At 45.2% G+C, this 26,138-nt stretch overlaps 1 protein-coding gene across 1 annotated transcript in view; it reads right to left on the bottom strand.

Annotated features, from left to right (window-relative positions):
* LOC144128642 (cell adhesion molecule Dscam1-like) overlaps window positions 1–26,138 on the bottom strand; it is an 87,669-nt gene that overhangs the window by 28,446 nt on the left and 33,085 nt on the right. The window contains exons 5-10 of the mRNA XM_077662191.1: window positions 15,631–15,780; window positions 8,832–8,949; window positions 8,107–8,285; window positions 5,942–6,211; window positions 4,887–5,291; window positions 998–1,159 (exon numbers count right to left, since the gene is read on the bottom strand). Of these exons, the coding sequence (XP_077518317.1) occupies window positions 998–1,159; window positions 4,887–5,291; window positions 5,942–6,211; window positions 8,107–8,285; window positions 8,832–8,949; window positions 15,631–15,780 (1,284 nt within the window). The remainder of the gene's footprint in view (window positions 1–997; window positions 1,160–4,886; window positions 5,292–5,941; window positions 6,212–8,106; window positions 8,286–8,831; window positions 8,950–15,630; window positions 15,781–26,138) is intronic.

Genomic DNA, 26,138 nt, shown 5'->3' with positions numbered 1-26,138 from the left:
GAATAGAGGATGACATTCTGCATATGTTGCAACTAACCCACTACTCTATCCCGCCATGTCTTTAAGGAGGAGCTTAAGTGTCCCTTCCAATTTTCTTAATGCGCCCCAGGCTGCGCCTATTATTCCAGAAGTGATTGATACAGTTGTCGATAGTGCGCGCTGATTTCGAGCGACGCCAGCAGCCAGAAAACTTAAGCTGTTCAGCCGTAATTGTTCAGCAAAGGCGCGCACGTCGAAAAATTTTGTTGATCTCTCATAAAGCTTATTTCTAATGTTGTTACTATGAACAGCTTCGGTATTTCAAGATTGCCACTTTAAGGATTTGCTGGTGAATTCGTGTACATTTAAATTCAGCTGTCTAGGTACCATTATCGCTAAAACTATTATTATTTATAACTATTCCTTCTAGTATATGCCAAAGTGTTTCTGCTGATTGCAAACACACACAGCTTCACTTTGATTCGTCAGAACGTTAAACGAAGATCTAGTTGCCGTGGTCTGTCTGGAGATCTCATAGGCACGAAAGACATTGTGCGCTGTAGTTGTTTTGTTGCAGTTTGTGTATGCACACTTTTCTTTTCTAAGCGCCTGTTTAATGAAGTCTGGTACCCTCCCAAAAGAAATGAGTGTTAGTAAACCTTGCAGAGGAAGTTGTGAATCAAACCATCTCTTCCTGACATCTGTCTTCTTCTATCGTTCTTGAGCATGTGTAAATTCTGAGGCGGTAGCCAAAATGCATTTTCCAAAAAGGAGCGAATTTTCTCTCCACACAACAAGATTACAGTTTATAAGTACTGCAGAAATTCCTAACGCATAAATTATAACACATGAAGTTCGCCGCAGCATAGGTTTCGTAATCTTTAAACTGTCCACTCTGCCTGTCAGGTTTTCTTTCTAATCACAAAACGCAGAACTGCAAAATGTCTAAGAAGCAAACAAAGATGCATGCTTCGGCAGTCATGCCTGCATATTTGAGTGCCAAGAACGGAACACTTACCAACGACGGACACGTATGTTGATCCGCTCGCCACGAGACCCGTCTTTCCCGTGACAACGCACGTGTATTCTCCTTCGTCAGGCTGCTTTTGTGCCTGCTGCACGAGAAGGCGTCCTCTGGTGTCCACCGACTGGCGGTAGTTGATAGGCAGCACCAGCCCCGCTGCGTTGACCACGGTGAAAGAAATGGGGATGGACAGTGATTTCAGGAAATTAAGCAGGCGCCTGTGTATCTCCGAACACAGAGAGTACAGCGCCAAGTCAGCTTAGTCATGTTCAGATTATGTTTAAAAAAAGTTATACGATAACAGTTAGCCAAATCGAATTCGCATTAATGTTGTTCCTCTCTCGCGTTTCTTTTTCCCATTACTGCACCAAGCATTTTTCTTCCACTTTTATTACTAGTGGGATGCGAAGCTCGGACCTCGAGGTAATAACAGTTGTGAAAACTGACAAGACAGTATATTGTGCCATGGATCAATCTCTACCCCAATATGCCTTCTTACTTACGTGGTAATATGGCTTATAGTTTATGGGCGTTTAACGTCCCAAAGCGACTCAGGCTATGAGGGAACGCCGTAGTGAAGGGCTCCGGAAATTTCGACCACCTGGAGTTCTTTAACATGCACAGACATCGCAAAGTACACGGGCCTCTCGACGTCGTAACTATTTCCTAACGTATTTTAGAGCACCAGCTCGTAAGGCCAAGATGTCAAACCTATGCGTGGTTATGACAGAAATTAAAATAAAAATTGGTTTTGGTGAAATGAAACAGGCAGTAACTGTCTCTGTTCTTAATGGACAGTCCAACTGTGCCATGAGAGAAGGGAGGAAAGCAGCAATTAAACAAGAAAGAGAGCAAAAGGCGCCGTAGTGTAGAGCTCCGGAATAATTTTGACCACCTGGCGATCTCTAACTTACACTGACAATGCGAGCACACGGGCGCCTTTTGCGTTCCGCCGCGGTAGTGTTTGAACCAGGGTGCTCCGGTTCCCGTTTCAATAACGTCTTTATGTAAAAAGCTTTACAAAGAGAATTTTGCAGAGAAAGAAATTTTGGCATGTGGCATCGGTATGCGACGCTGCATGCCAAAAGCACAAGAAACCAGCTCGCGCTCATCCTCCGCCTAACCTCCATATATTTTTCCCTTCATGTGATTATGCCACGTGCTTTGCGGAACCACAGAGCCGTTGCGAAGGAGCGGTGTTTGTGAGAACCACCTAGGCGCGAATCCCCTTGCGTTCCGGCTGAAGCGGTTGTGTTTCGAGAAAAACACGTTCACTTGAAACCACCATTTCTAACGCCATTTTTCCTTCCAGGTACAAAAATAAAAACACTTCTGAACAGAGTAAGACCATTTTGGGTCCTTCCTTACTCCGGCCCCTCTTTAAACGAAACGGCTCTGCCTCTCGAAATGTGTGTTTCGTTGAATCTCAAATGCCCTTTCCTGGAGAAAGAAAGAACTGCTTACATTTTTTCTCTTGAATGGGCCTTTCACCTTACGTGAGGTGCACAACAAACAGAAAAAAGGAACCCATTCTGATGCATTCTCCAAGCTGCTCTCTATTTCTCTTTTATGATATTAGACCTACTCTGAAATTTTTAAACGAAAATTTGAGACAAAAAGAACAATAAAAAATTTACGCGCAATCGTTCCCTTCAACTCCCAACCTTGACCTTTCTCGTCCTTATTCAACTACTCTCCGAGTCGAACATGGTGTTTGTTAGTTTAAACCTGTTTGTTCGCTCCAGAGGCCGCATTGGAGAAGCCGAAAAGTGAGAGAATTTCGTTTCCATGACCCAAAATACAAAAAGAAAAACAGATCATGTTCAATTTTTTGCTGTCAAGTCTGCCTTCAGAAAATTAGAGGTGCCTGCTTCAACTAAACTTTTTCCTCCTACATTAAATGAATTGAACTTTCCTCCCCTCCCTTCAGGTGCCTCTTTTATCAAGCTCCCTCGTTTGCACAGTTACCATACTTCTTCATAACTTCAAACCAAGTTTCAATATTTTTTTCCTCAACGGCTCCAGCTTAAGGTCCTTCTCAGGTGTATTGCCAATTTAAAAAAAAAAGCAGTATGCAACCTATCTGAATAGCTCGGGTTCACTCCTGTCCGTGTTTCCAGTTTCTTCTTACGTTTATACTGCGGAGAAATTGTCCTTTATGGGCGAGTTTTTTTGTTTTGTACCGCTTTAATGAAATCCGTTGTGTACTCACAGGTGGTGTGAATCTCACAGCTTCCTTTTCTGAAAGCTCTCGAAACTCTGGTCCTACCTGCACAAGCTGGAAGGATTACCCAAGCAGCACAGGTAATTGGCCCACCATTGGAACCGTACTGGATAAGGCCGGTCCTACAAAGGACCAGGATTGAACCATCCTGTTGCAATATTGGGCCAGTTACCTGTGCTGCTTGCGTAAGCGTTAAAATGAAAAAAAAAAATGGCAGCGGTTTAGCTCTGGTTAAACCTGAAGCGACGCTATAGCTACAGCTGGCCGAGTGGAACTTGCTGAGTTCAACTGCAAAGTCAGTCTTTCGCCGCTCCGTTTCGCTGGGCGTTCCTTCTTCATCTTCGTCCCACTTGACACGGCGCATGCGCACAGCTGTGCCAGCTCGGTTTCGCAGCAGCTTCTCCGCACCACGTGGCTGGTCGCGTGACTAACCACGTGACGAACCACGTGGTCCGCCACGGCACCACACCGCCGGCAGCTGCTCCGCACCACGCGATCACCACGATACGGCGTGGCGGCGCAGACACCGCCACGGCGCAGACACCGCCACGGCGCCGCCACGCTGAAGGCTCGAAATGCTGCCGTAATGTAGCTATCCCTAAAAAAAATAACAGAATACAGCAGCATCTCCGAGCGAGAGAGATAAAATGCATCCCCATGCAAAGTCAGAAATTGATGCGTGACAGCCTGAATTAAATTTTTGGGCAGCGAGATGAGCAGGAAGCGAGCGGCCAACCTCATGCGCAAGCCGATGTTGAAACGAGCACGTCATTTCGATCAGCGGCCATCAAGCCTTTGCAGCTTCTCTCTTTGGTCATCAAGAGCGCATTATCTACCCTTATTATCTTTTAGGAACCCTACCTACTGCGCATGCTTTTGCAAATACTCTTTTTATCTTTGTCTTGAAAACGTTTCACTTTCCTTTTTTTTAAGATGAGGTCAGGATGCATATTAAGGCATTTACTTTTTGTATGTTTTAGGTTTCATGAAAGCGTTTTCTTCAGTGAAGCGAGTTCAGCACGTGGCTTTTTTTGAAAAGTGTTTTAATGTCGAAGCTTTTATCAGCCGTATATCAAACTATTTTAATGAGTCTCTTCTACAGTGAAGTTTAAAATTTGCGTATGTGTTTTTTCTTGATTTGTCCGTGTTCCCGTTGCACTGCACTGTACGCTCATATCAGACCACCATGTCCAAACGTCTATATTAGCAAACAGCGCTATCGAGAATACACTTATCTGCCTGTATTTCACATCATATCAGGCACTTCTCTGTGCACGCAACCGCCTCTGTGATTTCAACGCCAGCCTGTAATTCCTACCCTCTACTACTACACGCCTTTAAGCTCTTCAATTTGCTGACCTTGCCTGCTGGGAACGAGCACTCAGCGGACATTGTCCCATAGCTAGCTACACGCCACGGGAAATAGACAAAAAAATTTCGTTCACTTGTGAGTAAGGCGGTGCTTTACAGATAAGTACTCGACAGCCCTTCCAGCAGGCTTCATTATGACGTAAGCCACCGTTCTTCATAAGCGGCGCCATCTCATGACGGGTAAAGAAGCCGAGACGTCAAAACAGCTCCCATTGCGAAGGAAGAATTCTGGCTGGAATTGAAATAGAGCTGCCGATGGCACTGAAAATCAACATCATTTCAACTTGCCTTTGTGCCATGCAAGAGACTCAATGGGGTGACCGCCGTAGGGGCACCGTAGCGTCAGCTGGGTGCCAGACACTACGGTGACGTTGCGCAAGGGTCGGACGAAAGGCGGCCCCTGGACGTCGAGTCTCGCAGTATGTGACTCGGTGGCGATGTCGTTGCGAGCGACGCAACTGTACTCGCCGCTGTCTTCCAAGCGTGCCTCTGATATGGCCAGGATGGATTCGACTCGATAGGCACTCCGCTCGGTGTTAATCTTGAGCCGGTGCGAAGGGTACAGAAAGTCGCCGTCGATGGCCCAGCTGATCTCTGGCGCTGGGCTGCCACGCGCTCGACACAGAAGTGACACAGGGTCTCCCCGTTTCACCGTCAGCGGCTCGAAGGTGTCAACCAGCGTCGGAGAAATGTCTGCGAGGCAAAACGATAAAAGGGACGTCTGTCTTTTACGGTGTTATAAATGCGCATAAGCTCTCCAGCATAAATGCCGTTAGAAATGACATACAGTTCCAGTCTATGAAAGTGCGAAACGTACTCACAGGTTTACATATGGCGGCTAACCGAGCTTCTGAGTTCCACTGCCGACAAAGAATGGCGGCTATTTGCTTTCGTAAGTATAGGAGTGTAAGATCCCTCGTTTTTAGAAGACGATGCTGACTTTGGTAACCACAGCCCCAGCCACTGCTTGACGGCAATCGAAAGAGGCCTAACTTGTTGTCGCACAGACCACCATGGGACTGGCCCACGTAAAGATTAATATAGCTAGTTTGCACTTGAATAGGGCAGCCAATGAGGTGCGTTCAAATATCTCTACAATACGCTATCTCTCGAGCGCCAAACTTTAACTAGAAAAAGTGAATAATACAATTTCCTTGCCTCCTTGTTCCTTGGTTCCACCTGCTTCATTATATTGCTGTGACTGAATATAGAACCCGCTTAATCGAGACCACGCGAAGCCCTTCCACAGCTGGTCTAGAAGCGGTCTAAAATTGCATCAGGTAATTTCAAGCTTTTAGTGCGTGTTTTCCTGCGGCACATGCATGAATGCTGGCAAGACTCACCGTGCAGCCTAAGCGTGGCAGCGGCCTGACACGAGTCGCGGTCGTTTGTGGCGAAGCACTGGTACATGCCGGCATCCTCCCGGCGCACGGTCTGGATGCGGAGCCTGTCCTCGGCCACCAGCTCGATGCGGCCGTCCGGCAGCAGCTGGGCTCCGTCCTTGCGCCACGTGATGCGGTGCACGGGCTGCCCTTCCACGCTGCAGTTGAACTCGGCCGGCATGCCGATGGCCACCGTCTGCAGCCGAGGTTCCAGCCGCGCACTCAGGGGCACTGGGAGTCGGAGGGAAGAAAAAAATAAATGGGAGCCACTGACACTTTCCAGATTTACAAATTTTGCTAGTGGGAAAATTATGTGTCCCAATACGCTCAATTCTGTCCTTCAGTGAACCTCCTAAAAACGAGGACAGCAAAACCCTTGAATCCCTTTCGTTAAATAATACCCACTGAGGCTATTGGGTTAGTCTATGGCTTTCGCTCTCTGTACGTAAGCGGTTGATGAATTTCACGCGGGAAGCAGCCATCCGCGCTACAAGCCACGCCGCATTGAAGGGTACGGATAAAATTTAATACATGGTTTTCTGAAACGTCGACCTTATTTTCTGTAAAGGGAAGTTTTTTTGCCTTTTGTCTCCACAGAGATATGGCTCACACCTGTTGTTAGCATGGACTGAGCAGCCAAAAATCATAACCATTTAGCCACTGTGGCATGCCTGAAATTTATACAGGCAAATCGCGAGGCATCAGGTATTCGATGGATTTTTTCCGTGAGGCGGGAAATTGTTAAAGAGTACCTGAATAAATATTACCTTTCTTATATGTCAGCATATTATATAAGCAGAGAGTACCCTTTTCGTAGCTCTTTTCTTTTTGTTTATCACTTACTTTTGCGCTTCTGATTCTAGCTCTAGGTTTTATTTCGGCACCTAAGAAATCAATTATCTTCCTTAATCTTTTCAAAAATACTCCAAGACGAGCTGGCTTTTAATATACACTTCCGCATTTTTAACAACTCCTTATGCTACAGAAGAAAGAGTTGCAATATCAAGTACAACTATACCAAAATTCCCTTAGGTAGACTACTCCCCTTCTTTAAGGATGCCTTGTAAGAAGCATTTTGTGTTTGAAGCAAAACCAAATGACTAACAATGACAATAATTTAAGTAGACTGAGGACTAATGGCTCGAGTCAACGTTACGCATGGTATTTCGCAAAAATTTTAGGGGGACTGGTTTCTACAGTACAGGCAAGAAATAGTCGAGTGTATCTACCCACTTGTGATGAATCATCATCATCAGCCTAGCTACGGCCACTGCAACACAAAAGGCTTCGCCATCTCTCTCCTATTAAATCTCTCGTGTGCCAGCTAAGGCCCCACTATTGTTATGTCCCAAATAAGAAAGTAATAATTTCATCGTGGCACCACCCTACAAGCCGAGGCCTACACAGTGTTCAGTGCTAAAGGCAGAACCCACCGCCGTAAAGCCCCCCCCCCCCTCCCCCCCCGGCCGTGAAACAGCAGCTGCATTGGCCAGAGACACGACGGAGGTTTACATGATCCCGACAAAGTCGATTCAAGTCGATTCAAGTCGATTTTCAGCCTGTCGTGCTCAATGAAACGTTAGGCGGTCGGGCTAAGCGCCCGTTGGGTCGGACGAGGTCAGCCCGATTGCAGGCGGTAGTTGACTTGGCCCGACGCGTTTGGAAGGAACACAAGCGCGCTACATTGTCGGGCCATCGCCTCCTCTCTGGGCTGGCTGGAGTTGCGCAGGGAACCGCGAAATGTTCGTCTGCGCTTTCATCCTCCTCCTCCTTTACCGTATGCGCGTGATTTCATTGCTAGACGCTAGGTGTAGCAGCGATCTCGGCCCGACAGAAACGGGTTCGTGTAGACGCAGCCGGTTTGGGCTGAAAGCGGGTTTACACTGGTGAGTCGCGGAAGCGGCGCGACCGATTTAAATTGATTTGTTACACTCCCTTTGTGCTTTCACAGTGCTTCTGAAACCGTAACTAACTGACCGAATCCGGTAGCGCGACGTTTGCGACTCGCCAGTGTGAACCCGCGTTTCGTCATCTCGATATCTGGCGCGACGAGATTCGACCCGCTAGCGTCGAGCTCGTGTAAACGAGACCGCATTTCAAGACTGTGATGGTCAGCTGGGGCTCACCTGCCACTGTAAGGACCGTCTCCACCCTCTGTTCACCCACACTGTTCCTGGCGACGCAGACGTAGCGACCACCGTCTTGCACGTTGACTCCGCGTATGCTGAGTACGCCATTGGAAGACTGCAGCCGGTGCGACTCTGTGACAGAGGAACGCCTCCCTGTCCCGTCTTGTCGATACCAGCTGCATAATGAAAGTGGGCCTTGCATAGTTTGTTTCAGATTGTGTCTGCCAAATTTCCACTCATTAGAACCAAAGGGATTTTATGACTGCCGTGTAAACACGATGCGCAAAAAGACTGATAACAAACAGAATTTGTGCTCCAGCATCAATGAGTATAAAACGGTCTGTTCCTCTTAGCTCTAACGAAACTATCTCAGGGGAGACAAAACTTGACTTTTTCGGTGCAAGCTATTAACATCGTGCTCGTAGTGTGCTGCACCAAAACTAGGGACGGTCAGTGAACGTTTACAATGAATCACATCTTAAAAGACGTTCGTAATGTGTTGTTTTCAACTATTTTGACCTTCCCAGAGACAGCAATCTTTTCTGCGCGTTTATGTGATTTTGCATTTATAGCGGGATGTAATTTGGGTAATAGAAATTGCATCTTTTCGCATATTTTCAGCTCCTGCTTGTCATATAATAATGGTCAACTTTATTTTCAAAATAAAAGAACAGAATTCACGCTCGATCTATTCTTGCGTAACAATTCGATGTATTTCTTACGTGTAGTGGGGCGGCGGATACCCTTGAGCAACGCAGGGCATGTCGACGTGGCCTCCTACCCTCGTCCTCACCTCAGGAGTGGTGAGTGCGAGTTTGACTTGCGTCGTGGCGTGCGCATCTGCAGCAAGAAAGGGGTCCCAAGTTGTAAAGCTTGTTTCGTCCCAAGTTGTAAAGTTGTAAGTTCGTCTGCTCTTGCTTGTTTCATTCATGATACGTATTTACTTATTTCCGCTTAACACGGAGAGAATTTTTTTTGTGCCCCACTGTGGGGCGTAAGTGTGGAATGCTGAGATTGTGGTAGCGGAAATAGACACTTCGCCGCTCCCTGCAATTCACGACACATGTGCGTCAGGTTTAACGAAAAAAATGAAACAGCCCATCCAAATTTCAAGCATAAACGCTCGGGCGGCAAAGTACAAAATAGTTTGTCTATATTGTTCATATTTACGCCCAGCCCACAGTTAAAGAAGGTAACAAAACAAAGCCGATACATAATCAAGAAAACAATTGCCACTATGCGCTAATCGCCTGTGTTTGCCGGTTATTAGCAAGTACAATAAATTTAAAAGCCGCTGAAAACGTCTGCGAAAAAATACATTCTTTTTTCTGCGTCGGCATCACTAGCTGGTTCTACCAAAGGTTCTAAGATCATGAAGAGGGCCTTACCGATTTTAAAACGAGTGCTTTCCACCCTTATCGAGCTTTTCCTGACTTTTTGTCACATCGTAGGTACTATCTTTGCAATGTCTGTATTTTGTCCTGTTACCAAATTATCTATTTTGCAGGTCTGCTATCAGCAGCATTCTCCTCTTAGAGGACTAAAAAAATGAAGGACCGCTTCTTAACACTGTTTGCTTCTCTTTCAACTCTGTGCTGCTCTATACTGGCGTTAAGGCTCCACAGCACACTAGGGAAGCCATTTAATGCAATATCAGCAAAACGTGCGCAGCCTCAGTACTACTGCAACATCTCCTGAACGCAACGTTGCAGCGGCGTCGTGAAATATTCCAAGATTGATCGCCACATGCGGAACAGTGTTATTTAATCTGATGCCTTAGTGATTCGCTAGTATGTTCAGACGTTGCTTACAAAATCTTGCTAGATAATATTTCGCAAAACTGCAGTCATATAACTGTTGACCTGCAAAAAAAAAATAGAAGAGACGATAAGCCGAAATATTCATGTATTGCAGCGCTCGCAGGTGAATGCCCGCGCTGTTCTCACTCACTCAGGCAATATCCGTAAAAGTATCAGCAGCGTGAACTAGCAGGGCCTATGTAAATACACTGCGCTGTTTTTTATACAAACAACCACTCCGCACACATGACCGACCGGCACTCTAAATGGCAAGAGTTTTCTGCGCGACTGTTTCTGTAATTATGGGCCTTATTACAGCCTTCGGAAATGACGGCACCGTCCTTTGTTACTTAATGAGAGGGAGGAGTGGTGATATAAAGATTTCATTTCTGTTTCATTTAATTTTTACTCTTGCATTTTAATATCGTGATGTCCTGGCTCTCGGTGAAATCGGTCAGACATAAGTGCTGGTTGCAAGAAAAAATTAAAATCGGGTGAAAGACGTGGTGAGTGAAGACAGCACGCGCAAAAAAAGAGACCACATAATTTTCGCCTTTCGCATGCCCGCAAGATTATATATTTATTTTCCTATTCAAAGTAGCCGATGGTTAACAGAGCACGTAGGCACGGCAAAGCACAAAGGGAAGCAGCTTTATATGTTCAAAGTCTTGCGACAGCAAGGGACGAAATTGCCTTCGGCAAAGCAGCATAAAAAGTTCACCATCTCAGGCTCTTGCTTCCCTTACCACCTAGGTTTTTTATTCAGCCGTTGTAGAAAGTTGTTCATCGTTGAAGACAAAAGTTTCGAATCCCTCTCCAGAGCACACCTTGTGTGTCATCCACATCGATTTCGCGCCGGCCGTGTTGAAACGCAGTAACGCCATCTATTACTTCCCTTGTAATTTCTTTTACTCAATCGAGAAAAAATGTTGCCTGGAATGAGATTGCCACCGTCTACAAACAAGCGCGAGTTGATCGTAATAAAATTGGCTGTGGTTTAGCTCTGGTTAAACCTGGTTGAACTGAGAAAGCTCGCTTAGCTACTTCAGCTTCTCGTCGTTTTCGCAATCGTTCTTCTCATTGTTCCTCTGTTTCCTGGGCACGTTGCAACCTTTTTCTCACATTCTTCACAGCTTGCTTATCTTTTGCCTTAGAAATTAACTGTTCCGAACCTACGTGTAGCGTACCGCTATATATCCCAGTGAAACGCCACGGAGCGAGCGCAAGGCGAGGAGGTCGTCATATCAACGGAGAGTCCACCTGTTAGGCGTTGCGCCGGCTCGGGGGCCACGGCACACGCGAAGGGCGGCTCCCTCCTAGCTGCGGCGGGGAGTAAGCTGACGTCACGCGTCGTATAGCAACGGAGAGAGCTGACGTCACACCACCTGCTAAGCGCAGCGCCGGCTCTGTAGGGGGGGAGGGGGTGCACGGCATCCGCGACGAGCGGTTAGACCTGGCGTATAGTATTGCTTCCGCAATAAAACTTAAGCAGTGATTCTACCTACGTTGACCCCACGAGCTCTCCTCCAAAGCGCCGCCATATTGAACTAATTGAGGCGCCCCGTTTAGTTCGTGAAAACCACCGATTCTACATTCTGCACTGGCCTCAAGGTTGCTCATAACTATTGGCTGCTTCTTTATTAAATATCGGCAAACTGCCGCAACCGTAGTGCTATTATAACTGTTTCTCGGCAATGTATCATTACCACGGTGCTATGAGAGAACGTTTGTTAGTCGCATAATATTTTCCAGTTGCCTGATGAACTGAAAATCTTAACATATATAACACGTTGCTGGTTAGGTTTCCATTCAAAGAGATGAAACCCAGCGCTATAAAACTGAATTTCTTATTCGAAACAGTGAACAGAGTGTTTTTCTAGAGCTTGCACCTTGGAAAATAATGCAGCGTGCAGCGTGCTAATGCAAACGATAATTTATCCAGTGAAAGCAGCAATGCGTTTCTACGGCGTTTCCGGCCTCTGCTGCACATCTACGGTCGAACGACTGGCTCGCGTGTGTTCGGTGCACTCGAAGACGGCGATCGCCCTGAATAATGAAACACAACTTCGCCCTTGCAATCTAAACACTGGTGCAAACGCGAGTTTTCGCCGCGGACGCAAAGAAAAAACGTGCCAGTGCCAAGATTCGCTGAAAACAAGTAAGCTACCATCAAGACGACTGCGGAAGTAAAAACGCGCAGTAATCCCTCGCCACAGCAACTTGTGTTGCTTATATGCAGTGTTGCAATCTAGAGAACTTTCTCAGCCACTGTTCCATAAACTGGTTTCCTTTGACCGGTACAAAACAAAACAAAGTTTCCGCCTCTTCGCCAATCGTATTTTGGCTCCTTGGTACGTGATAACGTGGCGCCAACTAGTTGCCGTCGCACGTTCGGCCCGAGCAAGCTCTGTTTACAGGAGAGCATGCATCGGCGTATGTTTGGACTCCGAGACAGGAGCGCCTCGCACCATAACGAATTCCCAGCACGTACTTCGGTAATGCGGACTGCAATCTGCGCTCCCGCCGCCCCCTTGGCGCCGTCCACCCACGTCCTCTGAGATACTTTTCTCAAACACGTAGCCCGGATACTGCAGCCGTTCCTTGATTGAAAGCCGGGATGCGTGGGCTCGCGTGAAAGTGTATGAAGACAAGCCCAGGCTGGTTGGTTTAAGCCTTTTCCGGAAGCCTAAGGAATGCCAAAACTAGCCTGATTTGTTTCCGATAGTCAGTGACGTGAGATAAATACACACTAAACACGAATCTACTGAAGTGCTGGTTTCAAAGAAAAACATGCCATTTTAATTTTCATCCCACAAGGCATGTATTCTGTATCTCCGAAATAAAACAGGTTAATCTACTGATTGTACACCTGTCGCCAATCTAGGATGCATATGCGTAACATGACTCGATTTTATTCTCGTCTTGACTCGTATTTTTACATCATATTGGTAAAAAATTCCCTTTAGGAGATTAGGGTCCGTTTCTATTTAAGCTTAATTCAGATTTCAGTTTAAACAGGGTGCATCCTATGCTCCCACTATCAACGGTAGGAACACATGAACGATATAAATAGGCTGACAGTCGAATGAAACGTTATTTTCGCGTTTTATTACTAATCAGGTAACAACACGAAAAATGAGAAAACATCTATATCTCATGGGCACAACCACAAAAACGCTTCAAGTTCTCGTGAACCAACTGCTCGGGGGTCACTGCTGATCTTGTTGGACTCTAAACACTCTTGCGATAGCTGGAATGCCATTAATTAAGCAGGCCGCTTCATTTCCTAAGTCTGAACTACTCCTAAGACTTGCACAAGATGCGAACCTCAAATATGCTGTGAAAGTGAACTTTGGGAATAGGAGCAAGAACTTAGCGAAAAACGCGTGCAGTGCGGCACGCGGCCGCGACTTGCTCCCTATCGTTCTGAGGAGGAGAGCATAGCTGCTCACACTGGCGGGCGCCGCAGTTTGTTCCACAATTTTCGACTCTGCTTTTTTTGTGTGACGATATGAAATGCGGTGTGTTTAGTGTGTAGAGATTATACCGAAACTGGTGGACCCCAGTATTTGTGTGAAGCGCACTATATGACGTGAAGGGACCAGTTTTGATTGGTTCAATAGCAAACACTTCACGCGTGCTGCTTGCGAAGCTCGCGGCAACGTCGCTGCTCGCCTAATGCATTAACATTACGATTTGCATAAAAGGTTACCAAGCCTCTGTGTGATTCGATGGGAGTTGCGCGCCGTTGGGAAGCATGTTTGCAAGACTGGCGCCACCAGGTATAATCTCGTTGGAACCGTCGTGCACCGCACACTACTCAGGCCGGCACTTCTCCCCACGGGCTCGTCATCTTGCTGCAGGCGGGTGGACGGCGGCATCTGCTATCTTGGCCCTAACGGCTCTTTCCCTGCTCGTGCAAGCCATGACGCCCGCTCTCGCGAGACCCCATCGTTCCCGGCGCAGATTCAGCTCCACTGAGCCGTTTAAGCAGGCGGCCTTTCTTTGGACACACCTTCACCGCGTCCCGCTCTCAGCCGCTCCTTCTGCGTCCAATTTCACTGCAACCGCGCTGCTATCCAACTCCACTGCGCCGACGACGAAAGCCCAGGCTTTTTTTACCGCGCATCTGTGCCCTCTACGCTGCCAAATGCAGCACTCGTGCGGCCGCGCTAGTCGTTCTTATAGAGGAGCGTTGGGTGTGCGCGTCCCTGTCCGTCACGCACCTGAGGGCGCTTGTTTTATGAATAACCGGACTCCCTCAAACATCTGCTCGGACAGTTCAGACGGTGGTGCCGCGCGCTGTGGCCGTGTTGCGTGGCGGCGATGGTCGGTGCTTGTGGTGCTTGGTGCATTCAGGTCTAGTCACAATGATAGTCTCGATCTCCGGGGCATGAACTGGCTCCTTTGCTTGCTGGGGGCGCCAGTTTGTCCAGACGTGTCCACCGGCCCATCGCCGCGGATACCTCGAGCCACTATCGCTGCCTCTACGTCCCAGTGCAAAATTGTGCTGCGGCTTGCCGTCGCCGCGCCGCTCTGTCTATAGCGTGCATTGTCTCGGTAATTTGGTGATCTACCTTTCTGGTTTATGCCGCCTGATTCGTCAGGTGGCATCTGCACCTTAGTTTTATTCTTCTTTCATCCACATCACCCTGAGTGTCGGACTGTGCTACTGCAATATATAGTGTAGTTTCTGTGCAAGGCATAATGTGCACTGTAGGAAAAGTTTGGATAGCATCAGTTCGAATTTTGGTTAAAGGCTACCGGCCTGCGGCAGGTTAAAGAAAAGCTGCAAGAAGAGCAGACGACCCAAAAATATGCCTTCTTAGGTAAGTAAAACAGTTCTCATTAATTTCCTATTAAGACCTATATGGTTGTAAAATCTATCTATACCCAGAGGCTATCTTTACAACTAAAAAAAATATTCCCATTGCGCATGGAAAAAGCCTCCTTGGGTCGGCACAAATTATTTATTCAGTTTTGATGGATAAATTCAATTTTCATCAGGGAATACGCTGAAGGACGAGGAATTTCAGGCCCATCTGGGCATATTTTCGGTAGATGTTTTTAGTGTGTGCTCAGTAAGCGTCACATGTATCGTATTCGTAGGTGTAGGGTAACATAAACCCAACAAAAAAAAATAATCGAATCAGTTTGGCGCTTGGCCCCGCCCACCGCAGTATACCTTTTGGTTCTGATGTACTAGAGAAACCATTTTCTACTGCAGTATATATTCTATGAAGGTGTGTGGGAATAATTGAACGAGTCAAAATATGTTTGCTTTAACGGATGGCCCAAACGCCTAATGGATATAGAGGAAGGCAGATTGGCGGGTCTAAGGCGATACAAACGACGCGGCTTCTAAAGTAAACAAATCGCACTATTAGATAAGAATATCAATTCTCGGTTTTCGCAAAACGGCGGCTTCTTACACATCTCAGCTGAAAGCGATGCGTGTCTGCATGCAGCGCAGGCTTTAAAAAATCCATCACCACAATGCCTGCTTGGTCTCTTGGAGTACTATTGAACATCAGGACAGCGAAAAATAAATAAAAACGCTATCTGATATCTTGGTGCTAAGTTAGCGCCTTCAGTGTCGTTGCTTTTGCGGAGTTCTATACTAAAGAACAGATTTGATGCAGGCAATGACGGTCAGAACACGCATCGGGCATTTCATTTGTATTTAAGAGACAACATGCGTTGTAGTAAGCGGACAACTCACCGGTGACAGTAATTTTTCCAGCCACAGAACTCGCTGTAAGGCGACCTGTGAGTCGATGCCTCGTCCGACATCGGTAGCTTCTACTGGAGTCTTCTGGTGTCGTCTTGTGCACCAGTAGTTCGCCGCTTTCGAGGAGAGAGTAACGGTCCTCTGCGAAGGCGAGGGAGACAGGTTAACATTTATGCACGATATAATGCAAGCAGCATAACCGACAGAAAAACAAAATGGCTCGACAATCTTGTTGCATTTATGCACGACTTCGTCGGGTCAGAGCGAGCTTTTCGTTAAACTGCCAGCGCCTTCTCTACCGTTGTTTTCTAGTATATGAGTGTACATAATCGAGAATTTATCTGTGCAATTTTTAAAAATGATCACAGGTTGAGTGTCGTGGGCAGGACAAGATAGGTGGGTTTGGATCAACGCCTGCTTCAAGGTGAATTATTATAGCACATCCAATAGTTATCGCTTCCAGTTTATGTGAGCCAGTTGTTGTAAATTTTCTCTATGCTTTCCTAACAGACAGAATAAGTAACTAAAGCACAACGCTCATTCAGCAGAGTCTTGAGTGAGTACGCCTCTAAGATCATGCTGTATTGAAATAACGGTTAAAGGAAAGTTGAACAAAACAAGAATCTTTTCTATTCTGATCTTTTATTCTTCAGGAACACAAAACGCGTTAGTTTACGCTAAAAGATGTATGCGTTACTGACAATGTCGCAAATTACGCCCTTGATATTCTTGTCCACTTGTACTCCCACGTTACGCGATGGGTGTTACGTCATTTTTGTGCAGTGTATACCTCCAAGCTATTGAGGAAAAGGAGCAAAATCTAAACCCAAATGGTATAGTCCAGCTAACTATACATGAACCTTTATTATAGTATTTATCACCAGAGAACGCCGCCAAATTCTATATTTCGAAGTTCACTTTACCAACCTACATTCTGGGAAGCCGATTTGTAATGATATAGCAGCGTCACTACTCGGAAAGAGCGCGAATGATACCGAAATATTTCTCTCTACTTGTGGCTCTTACGTTGGTGTACACGAAGGCTTCACGCATACAGGCTGACCGTACGCAATGCGAAGTAAGCGGCGACTTGCAGTTGCATATTCACAGCACCGCCAACATTCGAAAAAAAATATTCATTTTATACAGCGAATTTGCCGAAATTCTGTAACGGCGTCACTGAAGTCGTTCGCTTTTTCATCTTTCTCTTGCTCGTACAAGTATTCTTGTCGGTAAAATTAATATAAGCAACCTTTGGACCCTTAAACCAGGCAAGTTAGCTTACGTTAGTACTATCCCTTAGTTTTTTTGGGAGGATCAATGACCGGCAGGCATTTTCTCATAGCGACACTTTCACCTTGGCGATAAATTAACAGGAAATGCAGGAATTCCGGAGTTCAAAAAACTAGTTTGTTACTGGGTCACTTATTGCTTTAAACAGAAAGAGACTAACGCATAGACGGCAATCGAGACACGCGCACTTGGCAGCTGCAGAAAACAGGATGAAGGTTGTGCGGAACCGCGCCGTTTCCAGATAATTCATCTGCTGCACCTTCGCGAGCAATTCTCATCGCCTTCCTGATCTCTATTCTTGGCATATCAGCTCGTAGTCTCGTGGATACATCAGCAAAACATCTCGCCTACCACGAAGAACCAGAAAAAAATATTATAGCGCGCTTGTGATAAGAAATAAACGAGAAGACTTTGAAGCAGATGAACGAATGCGAACTTCGCCACATTATAACGTAATTTAACGCCCAATATCACAGTAGTTGACTAAACAAAATATTATGCGATGTCGTGACTGCCCCACACAATATATTTTCTTCTTATTTAAATATGCATTGTTCTAAATTAATTTTTGTAACGAAGTGGCACCTTGGAGTCCTTGGTGGAGATTATGTGTTTCATGTCCGCGTGCAATAAAGCTCATCTGAAATTTAGCGTTATCTTCTAAATTTGTGCTCCTTCGTCGTTTTTAATCTTTTAACAATCATTAATTAATAATTCGACAACTAAGAAGCCACGAAAAATGCTCTAAAGCAATAAAAAGACTAATCACGAAAACGGCACGCTTGTGAGAGTCTGAAGCGAAGCGTGGTAACAGTATTAGACCTATTATTTAGATGAAAGTAAGCGCTTTGCGAAGCAGTTTACATTGCATTCTTGCGTGACCATCTAAGTTTACTCCGTCACGAAAGTAAATGAGGACCTTCAAACTAAAAAGAAAAGAGTTTAAGGAGCACATTTCACGCTTTACAGGAACTATCCACTTCACATTAAATTTTGAAAAGCATCTGAATGTAGAGGGAACAAAAAATAGGAACCGCTGCGCGCCCATAAAAGCATTTCGAGCAACTGATGCAAAGAAAGCGGTGCCCGTCGCAGCAATGCTATATCGTGCGCGCACGCACGAACGCCTCTTGTTTGTGTCACGGACGGAACTGCGTGGCGACGGTCGATAACAGCTACACAACCTGGGCGTGCCGTGCACCGGTGCACTTGCGAGGCGAGACAGCAGAGCCGCCTTTGTTTCCGGCCCGGCTTCTCCCTCCTTCGGGCACCGAACCTCGACAGAGACGTATATCTGTTGTTGCCGTTGGCGATCCTTCCAACCTGCTCACTAAGGTGGAACAGCGAGTAAATAGCTCCACTCTATCTCGCTGGTAGGAGGAAGAGGCCTAGGGTGAACGGCGCTACGGCTGCCCTTATGATATACGTTTTTCACATATTTATTTCTCGCGTTTTATATTTTTCTTTTGCTCGTTTTGTTTTTTATTTTTTTGCTCATGTTGCAAGGCGAGAGCGGTCCTTCACTCGTACTGCAGACAGCAGCTAACACACTATGGTCTATATCTTTCTTTCAATTTACCTTGTCTTCGCAGCTTTGTTATCTCGAGCTCAGCAGGAAATCCGATGGGTAATATACCTAATTAATTGGAGCATAAAAATGTTCTAGGAAAGAAAAACCTTTCACGTGCTTAGCCTTCTCGTGAACTCCCTGAAGAGTGTTCAGGCTTGACCCAGTACATTTATTTCTGCTACCTTTCATATGCCCACAAGGAGTCCGTCGCTTACTTTTTTCTGCCAGTTTAAACAGTTTAAACAGTTATTGAAGCTCTAGTGATGCAAAACGTCTCGTGACGCCTTTGGAGGTTCAGGATTTAGCTAAGGGTTTTCATTTTAGAGATAAAATAGTTCAAGTCGTCTAAGTTACTACGGCGCGTCCAAGAACTTTGCCTCTGAAAATAAAAATAATTGCAATTACCTCATTCTCGCATCAGCTAATCAAAAAGAAGTTGAAAACCATATGAACAAAACAGTTCCCATGCTGAGGCTTAAATTTGAGAAATAGGTTGATTCACGACAAACCCACTGGTCATTTCGCGACGCTTAACTTTTGACGAAAGGACGGGAGCAGTGGAGGGGTGGGCATCTGTAGTTCATGCCTTACAGTGTCCAAAACAACTGAATTTTATTGGACGGCCAGCAAGCTTTTGTGCTTCCTGGCTACCAGAAAGGAAAGAATGCACAAAAATCACAAAGACATGCATGGAAGTAACTGGTACCGGTGGAAATGTGGCACGTGTCAAATCTCGCAATCAAGATACTTCATTTCTTCTTGTGACAATGCTATTGAAGGTGCGCTTATACAAACATTCTATAATCTTGCAATCATATGTGCCTCCATTATTTCTCTTGTCAGAGCGTCATGATGTTTTCTTTTCACGCTGAATTCCCTGTACAGCGGTTCACAGGCTTCATTGTCACTTTCTTCCGTTTCTTCTGTTTTGCAGTCCCTATAGTGTTTGGTTATGTGGCCTGAAGTGGCCACACGTGCGACATTGTCATGATGCCCAACATTAGCCAAGTCTTCATCCAGGGGCCCAAGTTCGCGGTCGAGCCGAAAACATCTAGTCCAAAACAAACTCCACTAGGAACTCAAATTCCGGTTAGCCTAGGCGTCCTGTAAGGAATTGTTCAGAAAGTTTTTTTTCGACGTCTTGATTCTATTTTTGCTCATCGGTGCATGAAGGACCGTTACTGAGGTCGCAATAAAACTGGCATAGGGAAATTCACCGGTGTTTTACTCCTTGCTTGCCGATATTCTCTTCGTTTGAAAGCAGCAGGTGTAAACGATGTCTGTACATATACTTTCTTATATGTCCGAACGTTTTTACGCTTCCATCCGATTTGAAGCGTAGATGTGCCCCCTGCCCACATTCTTTTCTGTCCCTTGTCCAGGAAAAATTTTTCTCTTCGTCACACTTTCAACGCTGTGTTTTGGCACAACGGTCATTCTATTCCACTGCATTGCGTTCTTAGCTTTCTTCCTTTTCTGATTAACTACATGAAATACTGTTATTTATGCATCGCACACTTCATTTTATTACTGTTCTTCACTCGCTGTACATTTTTTGAGATCAAACTGTATCGGGGCTACCAAGGCATTTATTCGAATTTTTAAATCGTAATATTGATTCCTGGGATGTAAAATCTTTGCGCGCACTGCTCAGCAAATTACTATTTGTTTTGGGATATAGTGTTCTGTTATTACTACTGATCTGTTTGTGATGAAGCCCAGACCAAATTCTTTTAAGCCTGCTTTCATATGAAGTAAATTGAGAAACGGAAGTACAAGAAATCACTCAGTGGAAGTGCCTGAAGCAAGGGTAACGCAAAAAAGTCTGGGCGTCAGCTCAATAGGCGCAAGACACTAGACAGAGATTGGAGGAGGAGCTGCAACCGTCTACAGTGGTTATCCTAAAGCATGCCGTTTTAAAAACTTTGTCTCCAGATAACAATATAATGAAGCAAACGATTCAAGAGCTAGAAGGTAGCGGTTTGCGAACGGAAGAGCTGAATAAGCTTGTTAAAATTTCCCGATCATGAAAAGAAGTTGCAGAAAACTTTCCACTTCACGTCCTAGCTGCTTTAGGCAGTATGTGATGCAGATGCAGGCTGTCAGTATCGTACAATAAAAATAGCAATTACAATTATGTAAACTTTTAAATCTCCGTCAATAAGGCTTGTCAGTGCGCGCTTGCCGTCGTAGTTTCCGTCTGTCTCCCGTTAACCGTCGTGTAGTTAACGTCGTGTAGTTAACAAACTCCTACTGCCCCTTTTCTAGCCTTCCCTTGTTTTAGATATCATTTGCCTAACTCGGAAATCACCTCTGAGTTGTCTGTTTGGGAACACAAATCACTTTTCTCTTCCACCCATGATCTCGAATTGTCAAACCGTGTATTAACAAATTCGTCACTATTTCCGTAAGTTACTTCAAAACCACTCCACCCGCTTCAGATTGCAATCTTTTTAAAGAAAGACAATTTAGCAAAACCTTCTTCTTTACGACTTACACAAAGGAAGCGTTTCCTATACTCTGAAGCTACATTCGTGTTTTGAAGCCCGTCGCACATAAGTGTGGAAACGCTAGCTCAAGGCAGATATTGCATTTTCTATCTAATCTAATTTGGCTGCAGTGGCTGTGATATATTTGCCAGAACATAAGCTTAACAACCACTCTTCCTAGCCACGCAGCCACCGCGGTATTCAAGAGGTTTAAAATGGCAGCCAAAATGGCAGCCACCGCGGGGCAGCCACTGCGGTGGCTGCCATCTTTGGCAGCTATTTTACTCTTCTTTAACACGTCACTTCGCCAGGAAATGCTCAGTTCTAATATTCTCGATCTTTAATATAGAAAAAAGAATATTTTTATATTTTTCTACCACGACGTATACCAGTCTCCAGGGGGTAATCTTGTTTTGTTGTGCTCGTAGTTTTACGAGGTGCTTTATAAACGTCAAACGTTTCTTTTTAACATCCTTTCTCTCTCTTTTTGAAATTCTTAATTTTTCTATCTGCTACGCAAAAAAACAACTTAACTTGTAAAGAGGTTTCGCCTTTTCAATCATACGTGTAAGTCCCAGCGGGCATCACGTTCCTTTTACAAGTTCCCATTTTTTTCTTACTTTTCCTCGTGAAACTATGAAGGCAAGCAAAAATAAATAAAATGAAACATGCCGCGGTGGTTCGTTTTGGTGTCATTGAAAACGGTTCCCGTTCCAAGTACCCTAAACTCAATCACTAGAGAAAGCCTGGCCGAAGTTTTTTCTTGTTTTTCATTAGTGTCGTTTAACGTTTTATGGAAGCTGTTATGTTTAGGCAATCCTAAAATAAAACTTAGAACCAAGTTATTGTAAAGCTAGAGGTCCCATCATTTTAAATCTCTTGAGCGCGTGGTTTAACAATAAGTGCAAAGAAAAGTTATCAATACACATTTAGGTAATGAAATAACGAAATCCCTTTTATTCCCATGCTAAAGCCTTTTCCCTTAATGCAGCTCCAGCCTGAGGCTTTTATCAAGCTCACAGTTGTGCCCCGTCAGACTTCTAACATTTTAGCTCATCAATGAGTGCAGACTACGGCCTCTTTTTGCATTGCCAAAACAGAAAACCTTCGAACTCAATGCATTCTACGGTTATACTCTCCGTACTGGAACTTCTCGTACTTGTGTGCATTTTGGCTTGCCGATTTTTATCTTTCTGAAAACAGTGAATCTGGAAAGCGAACAACTATAAAAGACAAATGTGCGCTCATATATTTACGAGCGTTCCTGAAATTAGAGTCTAGACGCAGCCAGTTCCGCAGGTAATGAGAAAACATTCCCCAAGCCATGCCTTCCAGCTGACTGCACAGATTAGTTCAGGCCGGGAGAGTAGGGCCGTTTAATTAGCGTGATTACTTTTGTGCCCAGACGTGTCGCTTTACAGAGCGTGCGTGGTTAGCACAGCAGCTATTATAGACCGCCGCAGGGTGAAATCTACCTGGAGAAGCAAGCTCCGTGACAGGAATTCAATATCCGGCTCCACGAAAGAGTGGTTAAGTGAATTCTCTTTGCGAGCTTGTGGTTAAAAAAGTAGTTTTCTTTACCCACTGTGAGTAACTGTGAATATTTCGTCCTGAGTAACACTATCCACTTCCTTTACGGCAGCTTTCCCTAACGTCCGGCAGCAAGTGAATTTGGGCTTGGGAGCTGAGTTCGCAACAGAGTTTGCCGCTTACTGAGGGCAAATGAGGCGAAAAAAAACAGTAGCGTGAAGAGCTGACGCTACGGTTAGGCTTATTGCAAGTAGCTTGAGGACTAAGTGTATGCTCCAACACCCCTATAGTGTAGTTTGCATTCTCTCGCTCTCTTTATTGGCTGCGTTCCTACCACTGTTATTCATTAGTAGTCAGGTAAACAACAGTGTAAATTAAAAATGGAATTACTAGTGCAAATTGTTTTCCAATTTCTCATACAACACAGTTTCTTAAATTTCTACATAATATCAGTTTTATTTTAGGTTTATACGAGTAGTACATGATGTAGGCATACGTCGCTAATTGATCCCTGGGTCTGGGTCTAGATATTCCTAGATATTATCACTGATTCCTTGTTTAAAATTATAAAACAAAACACTTTTCTCCCGAGACAGTTTGCATCATCCTCTATTAGGTGACCAGACGTCGTAGGCGCAACTTTTTTTCGATTACTACCAGCAAACTGGTCCACAGTTCCTGCACCGAAAGGGAAAATGCATTCAAGAACTCGGTTTCTTCGTTTTCTCTTTAAACTAACATATTCAAGCTCAAGGTAGATCGTAATATAAGGCTGCACCACGATGCCTCGATCATAGTAGTAGTAAAACAACTTTATTCGTCGGATATTGTGAGGATTGGAATCGCGGTGTATTCGGATTGAAGGTCATGGAGGGCTCCCTTCCACACTGGACATCTGGTAGCTAGGCAGCACAGCCTTGCAGCGGCCTCTTCGGCCTTGTCCGTCACACGGAATGGTACCTCCGGGTCCCGGCTGGACAAGGCACTGCTCTGGGTCTGAAAGTCGCAAATGCTACTGAGCTTCCTCCGCAGGGCATTCAAGACTAACGTGAATGAGAGTGACTTTGGGTGCCCTGCACTTTACGCACTCAGGTCAGAATTCTTCCGGGCCGAATTTCAAATAAATGCACGGATTATTTTTTTGAAGCGATGTTTATTGCCTCAGGGCATAAAAAATATGAAGTGAGAGATGAGTAAGATGGTTAAATATATAGAAAAAGGTGGGCTGATTTGATGAAATCAAGAAGTGAACGATGATATGGACCCTGTATTCAGGCAATATAGGAATCCGGATTGTCCGGTGAGAGTCCCACTGCCACCAGGTGCCGAGATCTGGTCGGCTTCAGCGCCGGGCAGTCCCACAAAGATTGCTGTTTTTAACTGCTGCCAGATTACTCCTTGCCTTTTGTTGAACGAGAGGTGAGAGGGAGAGAAGTATACTCTTTCAGTAATGGGAAGTAATTTTAAGTCAGGAGCGCATTCTTTCTCTCGCCGATTTATTTCATCCTGGCGTATATAGCGATAATAATCTGTTTACGAACATTAGTGTTTTTGCGTGAGCCTGGATGATCTTTGGCACGAGATTGTGAGACCACATGCATGCAATAGCGAGCGTATCTGCGGATTAATACAATAGCAAATTTACTCAGTATAAAATTTCTATGGTACGATGCATATTACGTTTACACTTGAAGCTTATATTTTCTACTAGGCTGTCAGTATCTGCGCAAATTGAGGTGATCTTTCACAAGAAACGTTTTCATCATAAAAGGGGCATTGGTTCCCTAGACTGCAAATCTTTCTCACCCCTTACTTTACTACACTACGAAGTACTGACCACTCACACAAAATGAAGACGTCTACATGCGACAACTTTTAGTGATGGCGGTGAGCTTATCTGTTAAAACTTGGGATTTAAACAGAATACATGGCATTGACAGCTCCAAATTCGCTTCTACGCAAACTAAGGAATCCTGTTAAACGTCAGCACAAGTGCATACCGAGCTAAGACTGTAGCAGAAGAACTGAAAACGACAAAGTGTGCTTCGCCAGTGACAAAATTAGCGATGGCAGTCACGGCGAAGAACTGTTCTGCAGCGCAGCTCTTGGTAAGAGACAAACACAGCAAGCGCCCGGCGCTTTCATACGTTTTCCCGCCTCCACTCGCTGCCGTATTGATGTTCCTGAAATATGTCACTAAAGGGGCCCTGAAATATTTTCTGTGGACATGTTCTGGAGCAAGAGATCTGTAGAGGTGGTCTTTGTTGGTATCTGAGTCAAGTTTGAAAGATCTGCATGGACACTATAATATAGAAATAATTTTTAAAAATCGCTGTTCGCTGTAGCTGGCAACAAATAAGGGTGACACCTCACAGACCACGCTGGTGAGATGTCGCCATAATTGGTTGCGAGCTACCGCAAGCAGCTATTTTTAAAAATTACTTCTGAATTATAAGTTCCACTCAAACCTTCCAAATTCAATTCGAATACCCCCAAAGAGCACCTCGACAGATCTGTTTCTATAGAATATGTCCATCGAAGTCATTTCGGGGTCCCTTTAAAGTGAACTTAAGAGATCAGTAACTAGTTTTTAGTCGTATCAGCATCACGGTATGTCGCTTGTGGCGTGTTAGAATGGTGATTCTTTCGTGCATATTGAAACTGGACGTGCACTGACCAGAACTAGCATGGGATCTGGAGAACGAAATAAGCTGCCAGTACTTCAACCCGGTAAGATATACGCGAAATTACTTCCTTTGCCTACACAGTACAGTGATGAGCTTACCCGCTTTCATTCACAGAAGCATCGGGTCAAACAAGGACGCTATTTTATTTTATCCCTCCAAAGACCCCGTCCCCCTTTACATCCCGCAAAATTTGCACAGAAGATCTGTGACAAATAGCGGAATGCACATGTCTTTTCCGTCCTCTACACCCTCCTTTTTGTGATTCTTGTAGTGGGTTGTGTGCGGCCACATTAACTTACCCTGAAGGTGCGCATACCAGAAGTTCTTCCCAATGCTGAATGAACTAATTTCACTTGAAACTCTACACCTTCTCATGCGACAAAGAGCGAACTCGCTTGAGACTCTACGGTTTTGAAAGTGCTTAGGAAACAGATGATTTTATGCCTAAGGCCCTGTGGCAAGCTGATGATGATGATGATGAATTTTTATGGCACAAGGGCAGCATTGGCCAAAGAGCGCCATGGCACAAGGTAGTTTTCATTGAACAAGGTGAGGTCAAGGACCCATTCCCCAAGCATTTCACCCAAATAAGGGGAAAGCTTGGGGAAAGCTTGAAAGATAAGGGGGAAAGCTTGTACCCATTTTATCACTGGTGGGTACCCGGCGGCACTGTGGATAGAACCCCGCACCTCCCGCATGAGAGGCGGATGTTCAACCACTTGGCCTCCGCTGCGGTCCTAACTGCGGTGGCAAGCGTTACGGCCAGGTTTAACAGTTGCATTTAATTCGCGGCACCAGAAGGAAATCTAACCAGGTCCCCGAGAGCATCGGCCAACCATTTTCACACCGTTTTTTTTCTATATGGGACCTTCTATCACGATAAAACTGCGTCACCTTTGCAGTTAGCATTGGCGTAGTCTGTCCTCACTG

Source organism: Amblyomma americanum, chromosome 4, assembly GCF_052857255.1.
Source record: "Amblyomma americanum isolate KBUSLIRL-KWMA chromosome 4, ASM5285725v1, whole genome shotgun sequence".
NCBI classification, from domain to species: Eukaryota; Metazoa; Arthropoda; class Arachnida; order Ixodida; family Ixodidae; genus Amblyomma; species Amblyomma americanum.
This window is presented reverse-complemented; position numbering and strand designations above follow the sequence as displayed.